At 58.3% G+C, this 20,549-nt stretch overlaps 1 protein-coding gene across 1 annotated transcript in view; it reads left to right on the top strand.

The window, feature by feature from the left end:
- CHD5 (chromodomain helicase DNA binding protein 5) overlaps positions 1–20,549 on the top strand; it is a 30,916-nt gene extending 10,367 nt beyond the window's left edge. Inside the window, exons 7-42 of the mRNA XM_074161488.1 lie at positions 272–395; positions 2,301–2,467; positions 2,548–2,766; positions 3,420–3,629; positions 3,713–3,924; positions 5,397–5,528; positions 6,082–6,190; positions 6,458–6,649; positions 6,735–6,935; positions 7,182–7,319; positions 7,884–8,005; positions 8,585–8,758; positions 9,486–9,627; positions 9,842–9,973; positions 10,428–10,545; positions 11,017–11,141; positions 11,980–12,211; positions 12,302–12,427; positions 12,559–12,731; positions 13,423–13,597; positions 14,037–14,129; positions 14,575–14,663; positions 14,862–14,995; positions 15,367–15,511; positions 15,696–15,855; positions 16,019–16,098; positions 16,221–16,350; positions 16,909–16,998; positions 17,161–17,298; positions 17,524–17,632; positions 17,829–17,961; positions 18,458–18,653; positions 18,954–19,117; positions 19,212–19,326; positions 19,443–19,493; positions 19,783–20,549. Of these exons, the coding sequence (XP_074017589.1) occupies positions 272–395; positions 2,301–2,467; positions 2,548–2,766; positions 3,420–3,629; positions 3,713–3,924; positions 5,397–5,528; positions 6,082–6,190; positions 6,458–6,649; positions 6,735–6,935; positions 7,182–7,319; positions 7,884–8,005; positions 8,585–8,758; positions 9,486–9,627; positions 9,842–9,973; positions 10,428–10,545; positions 11,017–11,141; positions 11,980–12,211; positions 12,302–12,427; positions 12,559–12,731; positions 13,423–13,597; positions 14,037–14,129; positions 14,575–14,663; positions 14,862–14,995; positions 15,367–15,511; positions 15,696–15,855; positions 16,019–16,098; positions 16,221–16,350; positions 16,909–16,998; positions 17,161–17,298; positions 17,524–17,632; positions 17,829–17,961; positions 18,458–18,653; positions 18,954–19,117; positions 19,212–19,326; positions 19,443–19,450 (5,007 nt within the window). The 3' untranslated portion in view covers positions 19,451–19,493; positions 19,783–20,549. The remainder of the gene's footprint in view (positions 1–271; positions 396–2,300; positions 2,468–2,547; positions 2,767–3,419; positions 3,630–3,712; positions 3,925–5,396; positions 5,529–6,081; positions 6,191–6,457; positions 6,650–6,734; positions 6,936–7,181; positions 7,320–7,883; positions 8,006–8,584; positions 8,759–9,485; positions 9,628–9,841; positions 9,974–10,427; positions 10,546–11,016; positions 11,142–11,979; positions 12,212–12,301; positions 12,428–12,558; positions 12,732–13,422; positions 13,598–14,036; positions 14,130–14,574; positions 14,664–14,861; positions 14,996–15,366; positions 15,512–15,695; positions 15,856–16,018; positions 16,099–16,220; positions 16,351–16,908; positions 16,999–17,160; positions 17,299–17,523; positions 17,633–17,828; positions 17,962–18,457; positions 18,654–18,953; positions 19,118–19,211; positions 19,327–19,442; positions 19,494–19,782) is intronic.

The following is a 20,549-nucleotide window of genomic DNA, read 5'->3' as shown; positions in this document are numbered from 1 at the left end:
TTTCCCTGCTTCCTAACGCCTTGTGACACGCTCCTGTGAACCCTGTCCCTGCCAGGAGCGCGTGTGCCCTGCCACCATCCCTGCTGCTCGGGCTGGTCTGTTCACGTGGAAAGCAGGGCGCCCCGAGGAGCTCAGCGGCTGGGCCATGATCTCACGTGGGTTTTTGTGGGTCTTTGGGGGTTTGTTCCGCTGCAGAGCGGCGTTCTCTGGGGAGTGACGGCTGGGATTGCCAGCACTCGGACTGTGTGTGCTTTGGTTTTCCCCTCTGCAGAGCGAAGAGGAGGAACGGGAGGAATCCGACTTTGACAGTGCCAGCATCAACAGCTCCTCAGTGCGCTCCGAGTGCTCGGCTGGGCTGGGGAAGAGAGGGAAGAGGAGGAGAAAGAAAAAGAGGAGTAGGCCATCCTTTGTACTCTGTTCCTGTTCTGTTTGGATTTCCCTCTTCAGATGGTGCTTTCCTGGCCTTGGCAGCTCCAGGCTGTGTCTGGTGCTGGCTCGGTGGCAGAGGATGTGGTTGTTGTGCTTGTCTGTGTGTGTGGAGTGCGAGGTGCTTTGTGGTGTCCAGCCCTGCTGCTGGTGGGCTCGTGCCTGCAAGAAGGCAGCGAGCAGGTCCTGCTGTGGGGCTCTGGCTCACCCCCACAGTGCCGGTGGTGGCGGAGCAGTCCGGCGGCAGGGCCTTTCCCTCGATCTGCAGTCAGCTTTCCTTCTCTCCAGCCACCAGCAACCGCCTGGGGCTCATCTGCCCCCGAGCCAGCTCCGTGTCACCACTTGGAGTTGCTTCAGGAGAGCTGTGGTTGTGGATGGCTCTGCCTTGCCGTGGCTCACAAAGTCCCCCCTGCCCCATCTCGCTGCCTGCTCACGGCCCCAGCCACCCCGGGCAGCTGAGCTTTGGGCACCGGGATGCGTCACGGGCAGCTGGCACCCTGCCTCCGTGTGGGATCCCGCCAGGATCTGTCCTCTAGCAGCAAAGTTCCAGAATTTGTGGGGCTCCCAGGGAAGGGATCTTCTGAGGAGCAGCCCCTGGAGAGTCATGGCTTGTGGCAAGCTCCCAGGGGAGTAGGGCAGGCTGCGGGCGAGAAAGCGTTAAGATAAGGGACTTTTTGTCTGCATGAGAGGTGCAATCGGGCAGCAGGCAGGCGGTAGATCTGTGGTGGGTCTGTTGTAGTGATGTAGGAAGAGGAAGGCACATGAGCAGCAGTGGAAATCATCTGTTGGGGTCTGCCAGCAGCTGTGTGGCCACATTTATATGCATATTCCTTCACCCCTTCCCTCGTGAAGGGCTGTGGGTGGATTCTGCACAATGGCACCTCCATCCCTGCACTGCCGTTGAGAGCAGCCCCCCTGTGCCCAGCTGCCCCAAGCCCTGCTCCGGCTCCCAGTGCCATCGAGTCCCGGTGCCACCCTGCCTGGCTCCCCACGCCGTCTCTGCCTCCTGTGCCGCTGCAGGATGCGCGCTGCTGGTTCTACCTTGTGTCCTTGTTCGGGATGAGACGCTTCAGATCCAGGCACATCCTTTGGCTTTGTAGCTTTGCCGACGGGTTTTTTGCTTCTGAGAAATGGAAGGGCAGCTTCTGGGCTGGGGGACGGTTAGGGCGTGATGCTGGCCAGCCTCCCCGTTGCTTGACGAGGCAGGGCTGGCCATCTGGCTCCACGTCTCGCATGTGAAAGGCATCGCTTCTCCTCCTGGCTCGTTGCTGTAGGAGGCCCCTCGTGCTGGAGCTCGGCAGCTCCTGCCTGTGCTGGAGGAGCAGAAGGTCAGAGGTCTGTGCTGGGAGTCTGAGGCAGAGCTGGGAATGGAGACGAGCCGTTCTGGCGCTTGCAAGGCCTTGTCCCTCCCTTCCTCTTCCCATCCGCGCTGAGTTGAGAGAGCTCCTGCCTCTGTGCCAGTGAGCACCCAGGAAGAGCAGAGTAGTGCCAGGAGAGGAGTCCTCCTCCTCGGCCGTGTCACCCTTGCATGGAGCGTTTGCAGTTGGTGGCGCTGGTACCCGGGGAGGTTTCTCTGACTGGCCTCCCTTGCAACCTCTCCAGGTTCTGGCATTCTCCATTGAGAGCCTGAAGGAACCAAAGGATGATACAGTGTGGAGAGAGAAAGAGAGACAGAGGTGAGATGATGCTGTGTGCAAAGATGGACTGTGGTGCTGAGGGACAGAGAGGTAGGGGGATGTAAGAGGAGGGGTCCGAGGTGAACCACTGTCCTTATTGCCTTAACTGTATCGTAGAGGAGCGAGTGTCCCGTTCCCTCCCGGGAGAGCAGCCGGCTCTGCCGTCCCTCTGACTGTACACCTGTCCCTTGCTTGCAGTGGAGGAAGGGGACGGGTACGAGACGGACCACCAGGACTACTGCGAGGTGTGCCAGCAGGGAGGGGAGATCATCCTGTGCGACACGTGTCCTCGTGCCTACCACCTTGTCTGCTTGGACCCCGAGCTGGAGAAGGCCCCCGAGGGCAAGTGGAGCTGCCCCCACTGCGTGAGTGGGGTCAGGGGGCTGTGGGTGTGGATGGGTGGCTGGTGGAAACCCTTGGTGTTACACTGGCTGTGCTTCCCCAGGAGAAGGAGGGCATCCAGTGGGAACCGAAGGAGGAGGAGGAGGAGGAAGAGGAAGGCGGCGAGGAGGAGGAGGATGACCACATGGAGTTCTGCCGGGTCTGTAAGGACGGAGGGGAGCTGCTGTGCTGCGACACCTGCCCGTCCTCCTACCACCTCCACTGCCTGAACCCGCCGCTGCCAGAAATCCCAAATGGTGAATGGCTCTGCCCTCGCTGTACAGTGAGTGTTACCACCATTCCTCACCCCGTCCCCGTGCCCACCCCTGACCGGCCCTGTTGCCCCTTGCACCCTCTCCCCGTGCCCTGCCCTCTGCCACAGACCCCCTCCCCGATGGCATTGGATGGCTCTGCCACCTGCACAGTCTCCCCATGGGGATTGCTGCTGGGGGCTTCTCTGCTGGTTTGTAGATGGGTTGCCAAGCCCCATTTGATGCATGGAGAGGGACTTTTCTTGCTTGGTGGCAAGGCCGGTCCCCGCAGGGGATGCAGCAGTGTCAGACACTTCTTGGCCAGCCTCTGCCCGCCCCACACACCCTCGGCACCTCCTTTCTGTCTGCCCTGTTAGAAATAGGGAGGCAGTAACTGCCTGGGACCTGGACTTTGCTTGTGCCCGGGGGCGGTGGTGGTGTTTGAGGGTGAGATAGATGCAGGCAGGGTCTGGGACTGTTGAGGTCACTGGGCTTGCCACGCTTGGCTCCCCGTGGCTGGGGGTGGATCCACTGTCACTCTCTGCCCTGGGCTTTCCCCCTGGCAGCAGCTTTTGGCTGCTGTGTGCTTGGCGTCGTGAGACCCCTGCTGCCCTCCTCCCCGTGGCCCCTGACAGGGGCTCAGCTTAAACTCTGTGCTCTTGGCTGTTTGCTTTTTTGTCCCCAGTGCCCTCCCTTGAAGGGCAAAGTCCAACGCATCCTGCACTGGGCCTGGAAGGAGCCGCCGGCCGCCCCGCTCCCCCCGGCGCTGCCTGCCCCGGATGGGGAGCTGGCTCTTCCCCCACCGAAGGTGCTGGAGGGGATCCCGGAGCGCGAGTTCTTCGTGAAGTGGGCAGGGCTGTCCTACTGGCACTGCTCCTGGGTGAAGGAGCTGCAGGTGAGCCAGCACGGTGTCGGTGTGCCCCTGCCCAGCCCCCTGCCCTGCCGCCCAGGGGTGACCGCGGCTCCCTCCTGCCGCAGCTGGAGCTCTACCACACCGTGATGTACCGCAACTACCAACGGAAGAACGACATGGACGAGCCGCCAGCCTTCGACTACGGCTCCGGGGACGAGGACAGCCAGAGGGAGAAGCGGAAAAACAAAGACCCGCAGTACGCCAAGATGGAGGAGCGGTTCTACCGCTACGGCATCAAGCCCGAGTGGATGATGATCCACCGCATCCTGAACCACAGGTGAGGAGCTGCCTGGGGGGAACTCGTGAACGAGTCACTGAAAGGTGCCTGCCAGGGTGCCTGAGCCCCTGGTAGTGCTGGTACTGAGCGATGCTGTTACAGGCCAGGGAGGGAAATGGCAAAGGTGAGCCCTGCTGCTCCCCAGGACCCCTGCAAGTTCTGCAGAGGAAGCTTTGAGCCGTGGGTCTGTGCTCTCTGTGGGTTTTCCCTCCGTGCGCAGCTCTCACACCGACGGTTTACGTGTTAGCTGAGCCTCTGGGACTGCTGCCGCAGTATTTCTGTGCTTGGCTGAGTTCTCCCCTCTGGGGCTGGGAAGTTCTTGCTGTCCTTCTGCAAAGCCAGAATCTAGAGCTGCTGGAATTTCAGCTGCTGGCTTGTTTCGAAGTCTCTGGTGCCTTGGAGGTTTGCTCCTGAGGTGAAGCCAAGGCCAAAAGTGAATTGATACCTTATTTTCATTTCTGCTACGTTGCAGGTTAAAAATAGAGATGGTAAATTTTCCCAAAGGTGAATGCACAGAGTTGTTCTCCTTTTCCCCGATGTTTTGTTTGGGCCCCTGTTACAGCCTAATCATTCCGTGGATTTCTGCTGCCACACGGTGATGGGTCTCGCTCCCACTGATTGTGCCCCAGGGCTGTGGCCGCTCACCTGAACTGCTTCGGAACAGCAGCCTGGTTCTGTGTGGGTCACTTGTTCCTCTCAGAAACCAGGCGGCCCCTCTGCGCTCAGGTCAAAGGGGAGGCAGCAGCAGGGATTTGTGTGTTACATGTTCCTGAGGGGTACGTTATTCCCACTTACCCCTCCTGATGCTGAGAGGGACGGTGACTGAGGAGGTACCTGACTCCCTTACAGAGCCTTGGCGTTTGCTTTTCTATGGAAGAAATTTCCTGCATATGAAATGTGCTGTGCAGATGAGTGGGTTTTTTTTTTTTTTGCATTGAGCAGCTGGTGGCACCTTGTTGAATTTCTACATTTCATGTGGCAACTTGGAAGTTTCAAGTGGCAACTCTGCTTGAAGGCTGCTTGGCAGAAAATAAATAAAGCTGTCTGGCTAATTTTCATGCAAGCTTTACATTGTCCACTAATAAGGCAAGGGTTTTTTTCCCCGTAGGCATATAATCAGACTCGTTAGTGTGTTTATTCATTCTTCAGCGTAAGCAAAACTTCACAGAGCAGCGAATGCTGCAGGAGAAGGAGGGTGAGCGCTGGTGTTCATCCCGTCCTGGAAAAACAGGAAGACGAGGTTGTTCAGTGGAATGGAAGAGCAGCCTTTGAAGCTTAACGATTTAATAGGCATTTCTGCTGGGAAGTTTCAATACTTTCTTTGTGTTTTCCTACCTCTGGTTGCGTGTTGTGGTCTGTAGGTAAAAGCAGAGGATGGAGCACCCAGGTTCATGGAAGCAGGTTATGGTCTGGCTGCTTCCCGGGGGGTGAGTGGCATTTCACTGATAAGGTTTTTGTGCCCCGTGTTACAGCTTTGATAAAAAGGGAGACATCCATTACCTGATCAAGTGGAAAGACCTGCCGTACGACCAGTGCACCTGGGAGATCGATGAGATAGACATCCCCTACTATGAAAACCTCAAGCACCTCTACTGGAACCACAGGTAGGAGCCTGCCGGGTGGTGGGGCCACAGCTGGGCTGCTGCAGCCTGGGAGAGCCAGGCAGGGCTGGGGTAGCCTCTGCAGCCACTGGGGACTCGAAGGTGTCCCCTTTTGAAGATGCTGCACTGTTGGCAGGGACCTGTCTTCAAAGAGCAGTGGCCAAGCTCTTTCAGAGAGCTGGCCCTCCTGAAATTGCATTCCGGGCTGCAGGAAATCCTGCTGTTTTCCAGCCCATGCTCCCCCTCCCCTGCATTTATTCTGCTAGAATATTCATGGTCTCACTGTGCTTCGGGGCGGCTCCATGGCGTTGCTGCCTGTCTGTTTTGGGGGAAAACCACAGTACTCTGATGGGATTGCTTTACTTCATTTTGGGTGTGGTTGCGTGGACTGTTGGGTGGAGAAAATTAACAGTCCATGAGTGTCTGTGCTAACTGGGCCAGGACAGCTCCTGTGGGGAACAGGCAGCGGAGTCTGAGAAGCATTTCTCTCCCTCGGCTTGGGGACTGGGAGGGGAATGCCTGCCTGCCTTCTCCTGATGCGCACTGGCGGTTGCAGGGAGCTGATGCTGGGGGAGGACACGCGCCCTCTGAAGAAGCTGAACAAGAAAGGGAAAAAGCTGAAAGAGGAGAAGCTGGAAAAGCCTCCAGAAACGCCTCTAGTGGATGTGAGTTGGAACGGTGGGAGCAGCATAACGTGTGTGGGCCCAGAGAGAGGGAGGTCTGTCTGTCCCCCTGCCCTGTTACATTTTTCTCCTCTAGTTCCTTCCTGCTTTTTTTTTTTCATTTGAGGCTCTGGGGTGGCTGTGCTGTGCTGGGGAGCGTGTCTGCATCTCTTTTGGGGTTGTTTTGTGTCGCAAGGCCAAAGAGGGATGTGCTTGGCTGCAGAGGAAGGAGGGAGAGTTGGTTCTTACGTCGTGTCTCTCTCTTTTCAGCCCACAGTGAAGTTTGACAAGCAGCCGTGGTACATCGATGCCACGGGAGGCACGCTCCATCCCTACCAGCTGGAAGGGCTAAACTGGCTGAGATTTTCCTGGGCCCAGGGGACAGACACAATCCTGGCCGATGAGATGGGGCTGGGGAAGACTGTGCAGACTATTGTGTTCCTGTATTCCCTGTACAAGGAGGTGAGTGGAGCATCCAGCAGTCCCCGCGGAGGCTGAGAGCTGCTCGGTATGGGGTGAACAGTTTGGACTTTGTTTCCCTGAGCAGGGCCACTCGAAAGGGCCGTATCTGGTCAGTGCCCCTCTCTCCACCATCATCAACTGGGAGCGTGAGTTTGAGATGTGGGCACCCGACTTCTATGTGGTGACCTACACGGGAGACAAAGAAAGCCGGTCAGTCATCCGGGACAATGAGTTTTCTTTTGAAGACAACGCCATCCGGAGTGGAAAGAAGGTCTTCCGGATGAAGGTGGGAGCTAAGGCTCTGTCCTGCTTTTAAAGAGCTTTAAAGATTTCTGCTGGACCCTTTTCTGTTCCTGTAGTCCCCTGCTTGGCTCTAACGATCAGATGGGTGTAGATTTTCTGCTGGCACGACTCATGCCCCAGCCCTGCTGCTCCCCATTTCTCCTTGGGTCACATACAGCAGCAGCAAAGGTCAAGGCCACCCCGTTCCCTGCTCTCTTATCCTGGCTTCTTTCTCCCCCTGCTCCTCCAGAAGGAAGCCCAGATCAAGTTCCACGTCCTGCTCACCTCCTACGAGCTGATCACCATTGACCAGGCGGTGCTGGGCTCCATAGAGTGGGCCTGTCTGGTGGTGGATGAAGCGCACAGGCTGAAGAACAACCAGTCCAAAGTAGGTAGCAGGTGTTTGTGAGCGATTTTTATGGTGCAGCCGGTGCCACAAAGATACGACACCCCAGCACTGGTGCTGCTCCATATTTTCCTCCCTGGGAGTGGAAAGATGTCCTCAGCTTGCACAGGCTCTGCCTGGGTCCCATTTCAGTGGGGTTGCTCTCTTTAACATCCTCTGGCATTAAAAATCCTTCAGCAGTGGGAGACGTGTCAGCCTGGCTGTCTGCCTGGCAACTGACAGTCCTTGGATGCGCTGGCGTGGAAGGGAATCGATCCCTCTCCTTCCTCTCCTCTTTACCTGGGGCCAAATGCGGTCTCTGGCCCCAGGACCTTCACACAGTCCCCAGCGCAGGCGGTGGCAGGCGGTGTGACCCAGGGACATTCAGTGTTGCTGCCCGTGCTCCATGGGGATGGCTCGGAGCGGGACATGCAAGCTGTGGTCTGCTCTGCCTGCCCGGCGGGGGGGAGAGGTCGCTGCTGAGCCTCCGTGTGCACAATCTGCAGTCCCCAGATGACTAATCGGCTCCTCTGAGCTCTTTCCACCTAACCTCATTTCTTTTCCCAGTTCTTTAGAGTATTAAATAGCTACAAGATCGATTACAAGCTGCTGCTCACTGGGACTCCGCTCCAGAACAACCTGGAAGAGCTCTTCCACCTGCTCAATTTCCTGACTCCCGAGAGGTTTAAGTGAGTTGCTCTAGTTCCCGCCTTCGAAAAGGGAGAGCAGCCGGGACCTGGTCTCTTGCTGCCACCGGGGTGGCTCAGCAGAGGTTTTCCAGTTTCCCGGGGGCCCTGTCTGTGTTGGGGTGCCCGGATCCCGTCACTGCTGTGCCAGTGTCACTGATCTGTGCTGGAGGGCAGATGGCAAAGCGCATCACCCCCGTGGTTTCTCATAGCAGCTACACGCACATTTTGCGTAACCCCAGATTCATTCCCATGGACTACTGCTTTTTGGGTCTTGTGGGTAGCTACTGCCTTGCTATCGGTCAGGAAAATTGTGAGTGAGGAGCTGAAATCTTCTGTTCCCTCTCTCTGGGGAGACAGAGGTGCTTTGGGGAGCATGGTCCTCTTAGCTCATTTAGTGTGAATTTCCCCCCAGCCATCGGTGAGGCTCCTTGGTCTGGCATTTGCTCTGCTCGGATACAGGCATGAGAGTGTTATCCTAAGAGCTCTGCCCTTGTTTTAACTCATAAAGAAACAGATACCTTTGCTCTCGCCTGTCCCGTTATCGCTCAGCACTGTGTGGGTTCTGGCTGCTTTTCCCAGTAACCTGGAGGGCTTCCTGGAGGAGTTCGCAGACATCTCCAAGGAGGACCAGATCAAAAAGCTCCATGATCTGCTGGGTCCCCACATGCTGCGGCGGCTCAAGGCGGACGTGTTCAAGAACATGCCGGCCAAGACGGAGCTGATCGTGAGAGTGGAGCTGAGCCAGATGCAGAAGTGAGTGATTCCGGGGGGGCTGCTTCTCTCACCCCCCCTCATCTGCAGCACAGTGGGGTGTCAGTGGGGTTCGAGGGTCAGAGAGACCCTGCTGTCCTCTGCGGGGAGCAGCTTTCTGGCTCACCGGGGAGCACCTTCAGCCTGCTTAAATTGGGCTCAGCAGTCCTGGCTGCTCAGCGGGAAGCGATTGATGCTGGCAGCCTGTCACCCCGGCTCTGCTAGTGCTGGAGCTGCAGAGGAAACACCAAGGCTGAATCTCTTCCTCAGTCTCCTGGTCTCGGCAGCGGGGCACCAGCCTGTGCTGCCAGCTTGCCTGGAGCATCGCTGCTGCCCGAGGGGATGCTGCTTGCTCAGCTCCCGTTGTTTTGGGCTGACTTGCTCAGCTTCAGCGGCGTCTTCTGCCGAAATCAAGGGACTTGCAGGGAAGGGGGCATCGCTTCTTCCCCGCACGGTGGGGCAAGGCTGGGTTTGCACCCAGCAGCGTGGAGCGTTCCTAACCACCGTCCCCCGAGTCTGTCCCGCTTATAGGGGCTGCGATGTCCACACAGCAATCGAATAAACCTGGCCCCAGGCTGAGGGGGCCGAACCGTCGCTTCTAAAAACATCCAAACAGCTCTTTTGAAGCTCCAGTGAAGCGTGTGGTGCTTAATTCACTGTCGTCCTGTTTATGCCAGTCCCACATCTGGCTGAACTAACGAGGGTGTCTGTCCCATCCCTCTTCCTGCAGGAAGTACTACAAATTCATACTGACGAGGAACTTCGAAGCCCTGAATTCGAAGGGTGGTGGGAACCAGGTCTCGCTGCTCAACATCATGATGGACCTGAAGAAGTGCTGCAATCACCCGTACCTCTTCCCTGTGGCAGCAGTGGTACGTCACCCCTATTTGCGCCGTGGAGACATTTCTCAGAATGTCGTGTGTAAGCTGTCGGTGGGGGCTGTTTCCGTGATCTTCTGTTGGTTAATGGTGTGGGGTTTCATGTGAGTGGTTTCATACAAGGATTTTGTCTTTGAAATGCATGTGAATTCCTCCATGAACTTAACGGGTGTTGTCCTCGAAGAGACTAACCCGGGTGCCTTCGCAGGAGGCCCCGGTGCTGCCCAATGGATCCTACGATGGCAATTCTTTGGTCAAATCTTCTGGGAAACTGATGCTGCTCCAAAAGATGCTGAAGAAGTTGCGGGATGGGGGTCACAGAGTTCTGATCTTCTCCCAGGTCAGCGTGAGCAGAGATTAATAACAAAGACATTTTTAAAGGATTGATTTTTTTTTTGTTCTGTATGAGAATTTTGTGCTAGGAACAGAGATAGGTGGAAGAGCTGGTGACAGCTTATCCCCCAGACAGTGTGGCAGCTATGGCAGCCACGATGGATGGACTGTGTCCCAGCTCTCTCCTGAAGGAGCACCTGTGATGTTTAAAACCTCTTTTTATCTATGGAAAAAGAGGAGATAATAGTAATAGTGCTCCCCTTTGGGGAGGGCTGTTCAGACGCGGTTCTCTTGTGCTGGCAAAGCTGCCTGTAGAAGATGAGATGCTGTTGGTGGTACCACCACCGCTGTGGCCTCTGGGCTGCGGGCAGGGACCCGGCCGGGGCAGGACAGGTCCCCAGGGGACATGGGGGGAGCTGGGGAGCTGGGCTGTGCAGAGCTGATCATGCCTTGCCCTGCAGATGACGAAGATGCTGGACTTGCTGGAGGATTTCCTGGAGTACGAAGGCTACAAGTACGAGCGGATAGATGGGGGCATCACCGGGGGCCTGCGCCAGGAGGCCATCGACAGGTTTAACGGTACTTGCCTTTCTGCCTCGCCGAGGAGAGGGCGCGGGGAGGGGGATTTGCAGCCCGCAGGGCCGGCGGTGAGGGGTTGTCCGTGTGTCGGTTGTGCTGCTCTGTCAGATCCAGCTTCCTGAGGCACAGCGTGGGCGGCTCTTACCGCATGGTTAAGCCCTTGAGCTGTGTCCCACAGTGAACCCTGAGCGTGCCAACAGCAGGCTGCTTCGTTTGAGGGACTCCGCTGTTTCCCTTCAAGGCCTCAGTAGAAGGCAGAGCTTCCCCTTCAGCTCTGGAGCAGTATTTTCTCCAGTAACTGGTTTTCAGGGAACGATGTGGTTTCACTCCTTGCCTTCCCTGCCTGTTGCTTGTTTGCTGAGACCGGTGGTTCCTGCTGTTTCATCCCTAAATTGTGGTGCCGCACCTTTCCGTGGAAGCCACGCTGCTTTCTGTCTCACCGTTTGCCACCTGTGGGTTTGTCTTTCTCAGCTCCTGGTGCTCAGCAGTTCTGCTTTCTCCTCTCTACCCGCGCCGGCGGTCTGGGCATAAACCTTGCTACGGCCGACACAGTCATTATTTACGATTCTGACTGGAATCCCCACAATGACATCCAGGTTTCTGACTTTTCCTTTTCCTTCCCATGTAGTAAGTACCTCTCTGGCTCTGCCCTCTGCTTGCACACCTGCGCAGGGAAGTCGGTCTCTTCTCTCGAGCTGCCGACCCTTCCTGCTGTGTTTGTGGGAGGTGTTTCTGCTCAGCAGCCCCCTTCCTGCCTCCACCAGCCTTGTCCTGGCCTGTCTGTGGCACAGCAGAGACCTGGCACATGAACCTGGCTCTCTTCTGGAGGCTTCTCGCTTTCTCCTGCTGCTTGTGCACAACCAGGTGTCTCCTCCTCTTTTGGGGAGCTTCCACTTGTGTTTCCAAAAGCCTGGGGCAAACCCTAGCTAAGGACTGACCCCCAAGGGGAAATGGCAGCTGGAGCAGGTGAGCAGCCAATGCCTCTGGAAATAATGGAAAAGTGAAGAGAAATGTGTATCCCTCCTGTGCTCCCTGGCCTGGAGAAGGTTTTCTCCAAACCTACATCCGCTGTTGCCATCCATTTGTGCCACTGTGTCCTTTCCCTGGGTCTGAGGCAAGAGGATGGGCTGGTGAAGAAGCAGTGCGGGCCTGGTGAATCTGTGGCCAGAGGGTTCCTGGGCGCGTGTCCTCGCTGCTGGCATTCAGCTCCTTCAGTTGGGGTCCTGCGTGGGGCAGCTGGCCTGCCTGCAGGCAGTGGAGGGGGTCAGAGCATCTGAGGAGCCCCGTCTCGCTCCACCACCCCGTAGCAGCCCAAGTGCTGAATTCAGCCTTGCCCTGGTGGTGCCTTTGTGCAGCCTGGAGGGGTGAGGAACTCGGACCCCTTGGCCAGTGTGGCACGGTGCCGCCCTCAGCAACTTCCTTCTCTGCCCGCAGGCGTTCAGCAGAGCTCACCGTATCGGGCAGAACAAGAAGGTGATGATCTACCGCTTCGTGACCAGAGCCTCCGTTGAAGAGCGCATCACCCAGGTGGCCAAAAGGAAGATGATGCTCACCCATCTGGTGGTCCGCCCGGGGCTCGGCTCCAAGTCGGGCTCCATGACCAAGCAAGAGCTGGACGACATCCTCAAGTTTGGGACAGAAGAGCTCTTCAAGGACGATGTGGAAGGTGAAATTGGGAAGGGGCTGGGGATGCTCTGCGTGAGGTGGGGCCCTCTCTGAGCTGCTGGGGCTCGTTCTGCTCTCCTTACGCCCACAGGCATGGTGTCTCAGGGACAGCGGATCGCCATGCCAGATGCTGTCACCCCTTTCTCTGACTCGCTGTCAACCAAAGGGGGTGCAGCGACTCCCGGCATGAAAAAAAAGCATGGTGGCACCCCCCCAGGTATGTATTCCCCGCCTTGGTGGGGAGACCTGTCCCTCTCCCTGCACCCAACCCGAGTTCTCCTGACTCTGGGAGGGGGCTGCCTCCAGCACGGTGATTTGTGCTTCCATTCCCCTCGCTTTGCTCTCCAGGTGACAATAAGGACGTGGAGGACAGCAGTGTGATCCACTACGATGACGCTGCCATCTCTAAGCTTCTGGACCGAAACCAGGATGCGACTGATGACACGGAGCTGCAGAACATGAACGAGTATCTCAGCTCCTTTAAAGTGGCCCAGTATGTTGTCAGAGAAGAGGACGGTGTGGTAATGTGATTAGTATCATGTCTTACAATCGCACCTCGTTGTATGTCCCTCTGTGTTCCACTCCCTGTCCTGTTGTTGCGAGTGTTTGGGTGTGGGGCAGGACTCCTCCCTGCTGTAGGTTGTTCCAGACCTGGGGGTCTCAGGCTGATGGGACCAGTGCAGGCAGAAGGACAGTTGTCTTTGTCCTGTGCAGCCACTGGTGCAAGCCAGGCTCTGTCCCTGTTGGCACAGGACCTCATTTCCATCAAAGTACCTGCAGGCACCTCCTTCTGTCCTTCCGAAGGCCCTTCCCCTGCGGGGGAACCTACACGGTGCTGCTTGTGTACCGCGCTGCTGTCATTTGTTTTCCCAGCCGCTGACTGACTTTTTTCCCCCCGGTGCTGATGAAGCCGGCAGTCGGCTCGGTTCTGGGAGCTCTCCACACATCTGTAGTTTTTCCCTTGATGCAAGCGCGGGCACTGCAAGGTGGGAAGGATGGAGAAGTGTTTGGAGAAGCTCATCCTGGGTGGGAGGTTGTCTTGGGCCTGTGACAGCCTTACAGTGATGTCATTATGTTTGGGCAAAGACTCAGGAGCCAAATTCCAGCCAGTGGCTCGGTGCCTTCTCTCCCTGGAGTGCTGTTAGAGGACAGAGGCAACACGGGCATGTCTGTGGCTGCCCCATCTCAAGCCTCTTGTCTCTTGCTTTGCAGGAGGAGGTGGAACGTGAGATCATCAAGCAGGAGGAGAATGTGGACCCTGACTACTGGGAGAAGCTGCTGCGGCACCACTATGAGCAGCAGCAGGAAGATCTGGCCAGGAACCTGGGGAAAGGGAAGAGAATCCGCAAGCAGGTCAACTACAACGACGCCTCGCAGGAGGACCAAGGTATGGCCACTGAAGAGCTGCACACACAGGTTCCCTGAGGGACATGTTGGCTGAGTCGTGGCTTGGCGTTTCTCTGTAGTTCGTTAGACTGCATGGCACTGTACTTCCCAGATTCCTAAATTTACCACGATAGAAGTTCTTCAAAGACTTTTTGTTCTTATTTTGTGTTCTGTAAACTCTTGTTTTTGCTGGGAGAATTTGGGAAAAACATGTCTCTGGACAAAATATTTCAAATTGGGTTTTTGTCTGTATAGAAGAATGCTAATTTTGGAAAACCTGAGAATGTGATTTCCTGCTCTCTGTGTCCCCCTCTCTTGCTGCCTGGCAGTGGGTGCCAGTGGCACCTGTGGGCAGGCTCTTGCCTGTCCTGCATGTCCCTCCTGAGCAGGGTCCCATCGCTCGGGCTCTCTTCTAACCTGGCCTCCCTTGGGGTCTGCAGAGTGGCAGGACGAGCTCTCTGACAACCAGTCGGAGTACTCCATCGGCTCCGAGGACGAGGATGAAGACTTTGAAGAGAGGCCAGAAGGTCAGAGTGAGTTAATGCGTTTGATACTCCACGGGATTTTGCTCTGCGGGAAGCCTCTGGCACTCAGGTGCAGCAGAAACATCTGGGTGGAGGGACTGGTGTGCTCCTGGGCCTCCTTCCTGGGGGAGACATCCCCACTTGCCTGCCAGGTGAGGAGATTCCCGGGGCAGGGATGGCAACTGGCTGTTTCCTTCACTGGCCACTGCAGGACCTTGCTCTGGTCCTGGTGGTGGAAGGATGGGGAGTGCAGGAGGAGCAGGCATGGGGCCCCCTTGCCTGGTGGGGGTGGAAGAGTATCCCAGCTTGGGGAGGCCAGTGGGATGGGTGGGAGGTTCTGCTCCCGTCAGGAGGGAGCACAGGAAGGCTGGGATACAGATCCATCCGTGTGAGCTCTCCAGCCATCCTTCCTCGCTGGCTGGGCCTGTCCATCACCGAAGCTGCTTGGCTCTAGGTGGCAGAAGACAATCCCGGAGGCAGCTGAAGAGTGACCGGGACAAGCCTCTCCCTCCTTTGCTGGCGAGAGTCGGGGGAAATATCGAGGTGAGTGTCTGCCTTGGCCAGAGCACGACCGATGTGATTGTGCCAGGGCTGCCCGGGGCTCGTGGGCTGGGCTCCTCCGTGCTGAGTGGCCAGCACATCAGTCCTGGTCCAGCACCCCTGTACCAGCCGTGAGGCTCCGAGGCGCCACACGCTTCCGAGGCCGCGTTGTGATCCCGGCAACACCTCCGCTCCCTGCAGGTTCTCGGCTTCAACGCCCGCCAGCGCAAGGCTTTCCTGAACGCCATCATGCGCTGGGGCATGCCCCCCCAGGACGCCTTCAACTCTCACTGGCTGGTCCGGGACCTGCGAGGGAAGAGTGAGAAGGAGTTCAGGTACGGGAGGTCCTGGGTTCTTGGGGCAAGGTCTGTCCTGGGCTCTGGTTGATCATGGTGAACACTCAGCTCGTGTTGAGGACAAGCTCTGATCACCCTGTTGTCTTGCCATGTCACCATCTCTGCCGTCTTCCCTGCGCTGTGACAAAGCCAGCTGGGCAGCAGTAGCCCAAGGGCCTGCATGCCCCCACCGAGGTTTCTTTTTGGAGAGGCAACGCCTGTTGTCGTTCTTTTTACGATAGGCTAAACCTTAGCGTGGGTGTGGGGCTCTGCCCTCGCCCACAGGTAGAAGCAGACGCTGTGGGTGCTGTGGGGGCTCAGCAGGGAGTCCGTGGCCTGGGCTGGACCGAGGTCTGGCTTCCCTTCCGCAGGGCGTACGTCTCCCTCTTCATGAGACATCTGTGTGAGCCTGGGGCAGACGGTGCCGAGACCTTTGCAGACGGCGTTCCCCGGGAAGGGCTGTCACGGCAGCACGTGCTGACTCGGATAGGAGTCATGTCGCTAGTAAGGAAGAAGGTGGGTGAGTAAAATTTTGAATTTGCCATTTCAGGTAATTTCTGGAGGGCTGTGGGTTTCACTGGCTGCTGAATACCTCTCGCCAGGGATCCCCTGCTGAATCCTAGGCTGAGCACAGACCTGTTTTTGACCGGGTGGGAAATGTCTCTGCTGTTTTTGACTTGATGGTGTGCGTCTGCCCCAGGTCCAGGAGTTTGAGCACGTCAACGGGAAGTACAGCACCCCGGATCTGATTCTCGAGGGCCTGGAGAGCAAAAAGTCCAGCGAGATCATGTCTTCTGATCCCAACACCCCTGTCCCAGCCAGCCCAGCACACGTGCAAATGGGACCTGTGGCCCTTGCAGGTACGTTGCCTATAGGCTTACAGGGGCTTGTGGCTTGGGTCTGGCTTGGGAAGGGAGGTGGGACAGGACACCAGAAGGTCCTGCAGATGTCTGCCTGCCCTGGCAGTGTTCGTGGTCCTTTGGGACTCCTGTCATTAGCCTCCGTGCTTTGCTATTGCCACAGACAAAATAGAAACACAGCTTGGGTTCCCAGAGGAGAAGGACCAGGTGGAGCAGAAGTCCAGGAAGGTGTCTGACAGCCAGGTAGGGCGGCTTCTCTCAGCATCTCCTCCAGGAGACCTTCTCATGGGCTGCCCAGAGTCTCGGAGAGCTCCCTGAGGAAGGGGCAGGGCTGTGCTGATGCCATGGGGGTGCTTCACGTTAAGGTGCCTGCGAGTGCCGAGAGGGTGGAAGGCGAAGAGCACCCAGAAAGTTGCAACGGCAAAGAGAAACCGAGGGAAGAGAAGCAGGAGGAGAGTGAAAAGGCTGAGCCTTCTCCCGAGCCCCTGGTGAAAGGTGAGTCTCTGTGGCTCGGGTGAACTTGATCCCCACGCGTGGGCTCCTCTCTGAGCCACATTGGGGACTTCTGTGGGGCTGTGGCACCCAGCAGGGACATCCATTCGTGCTGGAGAAGTTCTGCAGCTGAAGTTGTGTGCACCCCGCCAGCCTCAGAGGTGCTGGTGCTGCTGAGGGGCTTTCCCTCTGCTGGGAGGCTTCTGCTCTTGCACCTTGCTTGGGTCTTCTCCAAATCCCAGTGGGAAACCTGAATGTCACAAGGTCCTGTAGCAATTCCTGGAAAAACAATTCCAGGTTGTAAATAAGGAGAAATGCTCATTTTGGGGGGCATTTTCTGTTCCTAGCAATACGTTCCCTCAGATATCTCACAGAAGAGGGAAAACTGAGTAAGTTTTCTTGATGAAATGCAGAAGAATATTCTGTTTGAAGTTTCTTGAAGGCCTTGAATATACAAACAATATAATCACTTTAAAAGCAGAAGTCTCTCCAGGCAGTAAGTTGTTCCCTGAAGAGCCTTTTGCACGTTGAATTGTTCTCATGCCCCGTTCCCTTCTGCAGATGAGGGGATTCAGGAGAAGGAGAAGCCTTTGGAGAAGCCGGAGCTGAACAGCAGCCCGGGGAAAGAGGAGGACAAAGACATCAAACCAGGTGAGATGGAAGGAGGCTTTGGGTGAAAAGTGGTGTGAGGGGTCTCCAGAGCAAGGCAGGGGCTGGCGCAGAGGTGAGGGAGGGTGCGCACAGTGAGGACACCCCTCAGGCTTTTGGCAGAGTAGGGTTAGGCAGGAGCAATTTCTTGTGTTTGCCGAGCAGAGGAGGCCAAGGCGGAGGAGAAGGAGCACAGCGAGGCTCAGCAAAATGGTGACAAAGAGGACGAGGAGGATGGGAAGAAGGATGACAGAAACGTGAACTTCCGATTCATGTTCAACATTGCTGACGGTGGCTTTACAGGTAAGAGCAAGAGAGGAGGCATCGGCTGCTCCTGCAGAGCTTCTGCGCAGCAGCTCTGAGCCTGTGCAGGACATGTGAACCATTTAAAAAGCAGCGAGGTGTCTGGGTTCCGGCCTGTGCCCGTGGCTACCTGGGAATGGTCATCGCTTGCCCTGCCTGCTGCACTGTGCCCTGTCCCCGGCAGCCCCACGGCCTGACCGGGCTGTCTCCATTCTGCTTCCACAGAGCTGCACACGCTGTGGCAGAACGAGGAGAGGGCTGCCATCTCCTCCGGCAAGATCTACGACATCTGGCACCGCCGACACGACTACTGGCTGTTGGCAGGAATTGTCACGTACCCTTTGACTTGGTGGGAGCGTCCCTCCTGCTGCTGGGTGGCCGGGAAGGAGGGAGGCCTCTGTGGGGTGCGGGAGCTGGGGGTGGCGGTGCGGTGATGAGCGGGGAGGGGGTTTGGTGACATGGTGTCACTATGGGGCAACGGGCACGCCGTCGACTGGCCGGTGCTTCCCTTGACGCTCCCTCCGCCCCAGTCACGGCTACGCCCGCTGGCAGGACATCCAGAACGACCCGCGCTACGTGATCCTGAACGAGCCCTTCAAGTCGGAGATACACAAGGGGAACTACCTCGAGATGAAGAACAAGTTCCTCGCCCGGCGGTTCAAGGCGAGTTGCAGGTCCAAGGGCTGGTGAGTCCTTACCGGCGGGGTGGGACCAGAGCGGCACCCCAAAGCCGGGGGGAGCCCGCCAGCACCTTCTGGGAGTGCAGCAAGGAGAGGTCATGGGCTTTGTGAGGGGCTCGTGGTCACCAGAGGAGAGCAGGGACTTGGTCCTGGGGAGCTCGCAGGCTCTGGTGCACGGGATGGGGCTCCTCTCTGTGGTCGGGCTTGGCTGGGTGCTCTGCCCCGTTCCTGACGTGTGTGATGCTGTGGAAATGCTGCCCGGATCCCTTTCTGGGATGCTAGGTGTTTGAGCAGGATAAGAAAACGCAAGGGCTAAGCCTGTTCTCCTGGGAGTTTTTGGGAGCGAGGCCAGTGGGGAGCACAGCGGGGCAGAGGCTGTGCCGGGGTGATCCGTGTGGGCAGCTGGAGCCTGCGGTGTGTTACTGGTTTACACTGGTGGGGGTTCTGGTCCTGAATCCTTCCCTTCCCGTACCTCCCAGCTGCTGGAGCAGGCACTGGTGATTGAGGAGCAGCTGCGGAGGGCTGCGTACCTGAACATGACACAGGACCCCAGTCACCCGGCCATGGCATTGAACGCCCGTCTGGCTGAAGTGGAGTGCCTTGCCGAGAGCCACCAGCACCTCTCCAAAGAGTCACTGGCCGGCAACAAGCCCGCCAACGCCGTCCTGCACAAGGGTGCGTGTGGGCAGAGGGTTGGGGGAGGCTGCCCCAGGGGGCTGGGAAGAGTTTGTCACCCTGGCCCAGGGGAAATCCAGCTGGGAGGTTGTCCCTGTCTCACGTTCTCTTGGCCGGGGGCCGTCTGCTCCCCAGCTGGCTTTGCCGCAAGGGCACCGGGAAGTGGCACACGGGTGGTGGCAGGGGTCCACAGTGCTCTTTGCCATCAGCTCCTGGAGCTTGCCAGTCCCTGTGGCTGGGATGTTGGGGGTCCAGCGTGTGTCCCCCGCCGTCCTGAGCGCCGCCTTGCTCTGCTCGCAGTGCTGAACCAGCTCGAGGAGCTGCTGAGCGACATGAAGGCCGACGTGACGCGCCTGCCCTCCATGCTCTCCCGCATCCCGCCTGTGGCCGCCCGGCTGCAGATGTCCGAGCGGAGCATCCTCAGCCGCCTGGCCACCCGCGGGGGGGACCCCGCCGTCCAGCAGGTCAGCGGGGATGGAGCCCCTCGCCGGGGGTGGTGATGGTGGGGCCAGGGCTGCAGGTCAGCTGCTCTTCTCCCTCTTTATACCCCCCCGCTAGGGCTCCTTCGGCTCCTCCCAGATCTACAACAACAACTTCGGGCCAAATTTCCGAGGTCCTGGGCCGGGTGGGATTGTCAACTACAGTCAGATGCCTCTGGGACCCTATGTGACCGGTAGGTTGGGGTGTGGAGCGGACACTCCCGGGCGGAGAAACTCGGGGGGCAGATTTGAGGGGGCTGGGAGCATCACCAAAGGACGGCGGGCAAGCAGGGTGTTTCTCTCATCACAGATATTTAGCTGTTCCCGTGATTTTCCTCTGCAGCTCCCGTTTCCAGCCGAGGTAAGGCTGTGCTCGTGTTCCATGCACGGGGGCCTGGTGGGAACAAGTGTGCAGATATGTGGGGGACCAAGGGGGGGCTGTAGGAGTGCTCTGCTCTGGGCTGCCCCCCGAGTGCCACTCTCTGGGTGCAGACACTGGCTCCAGTGGGTGCCGGCAGCGGAGATGGGAGTAGGCGCTCCCTCCCCGAGCCCTGGGGCTGGCTGCCCCCGGGGGGCTTAGTGCGCACCCCTCCTTCACCGTGGGGGGGTCCGGAGCCCAGCTGACGGGCAGCTCTCCCCTCTCCTTGCAGCAGCCCCCGGGGGCCGCTCCCCGGCTGCCCCGTCGCCGGAGGAAGGGCAGGGGGAGCGTGGTGGCGGTGCCTGCGGGGAAGACCGAGCCGCCGCCGGCGCTGCCGGGTTCTCCCGCTCCCGCTTCAAGTGTGCTTCGACTGATGCCACCCCCCGCCGTCGCCGGAGCACCTGGGACAGGGGGGTTCATTTCCGTGTACATTTTTTTGCACTTTCTTATTGAAGACTTGAAGAGTTTTGTCTGGGCGAGGTGGGCAGAGCGGAGGAGGGAGGTCGTCGCGGTGTTTGTGTCTGGTTTTATTGGCACGTGTGGGGTGTGAGGGGACGCCGGCGGGTGTCCTGCTTCCCGGCCGGGGCCATCCCGCTCCCGAGCTTCCCCGTAAGGTCCATTTCTACGTCCTCGTGGTGTTTGAGCAAGTGCATGCCTGTGCCAGCCCCGCTGCCGGAGCCCCGGTGTGTGCCAGCGCGGCCGTGCCGAGCCCCGGCACTGTCCCGGCAGCGTGGCCGTGGCAAGGCTGGGGCTCCCGGTGTGCCAGGCTTGGGGTGCGCTGGTGGAGATGACACGGGTGGGAGGGAGGGGACGATGGGAGCCGGGACGGGGACACCTGGGAGCGCGGTGACACCGCCCGTGCCGCGGTGGCGGCCTCTGGCCGGAGGCTGCCGGCAGCTGTGAGCAAACGCCCCTGCATTCGCCTCGTGCTCCGTGTGTCCTGGGTTCTGTTCTCTGTGTTTTAATAAATCCTTTGGGAAGGAGGCAGCGGGAGCCTGG

This window comes from Numenius arquata, chromosome 20 (genome assembly GCF_964106895.1).
Source record: "Numenius arquata chromosome 20, bNumArq3.hap1.1, whole genome shotgun sequence".
Lineage (NCBI taxonomy): Eukaryota > Metazoa > Chordata > Aves > Charadriiformes > Scolopacidae > Numenius > Numenius arquata.
The sequence above is the reverse complement of the archived record's forward strand: the minus strand, read 5'-3'. Positions and strand labels throughout refer to the sequence as shown.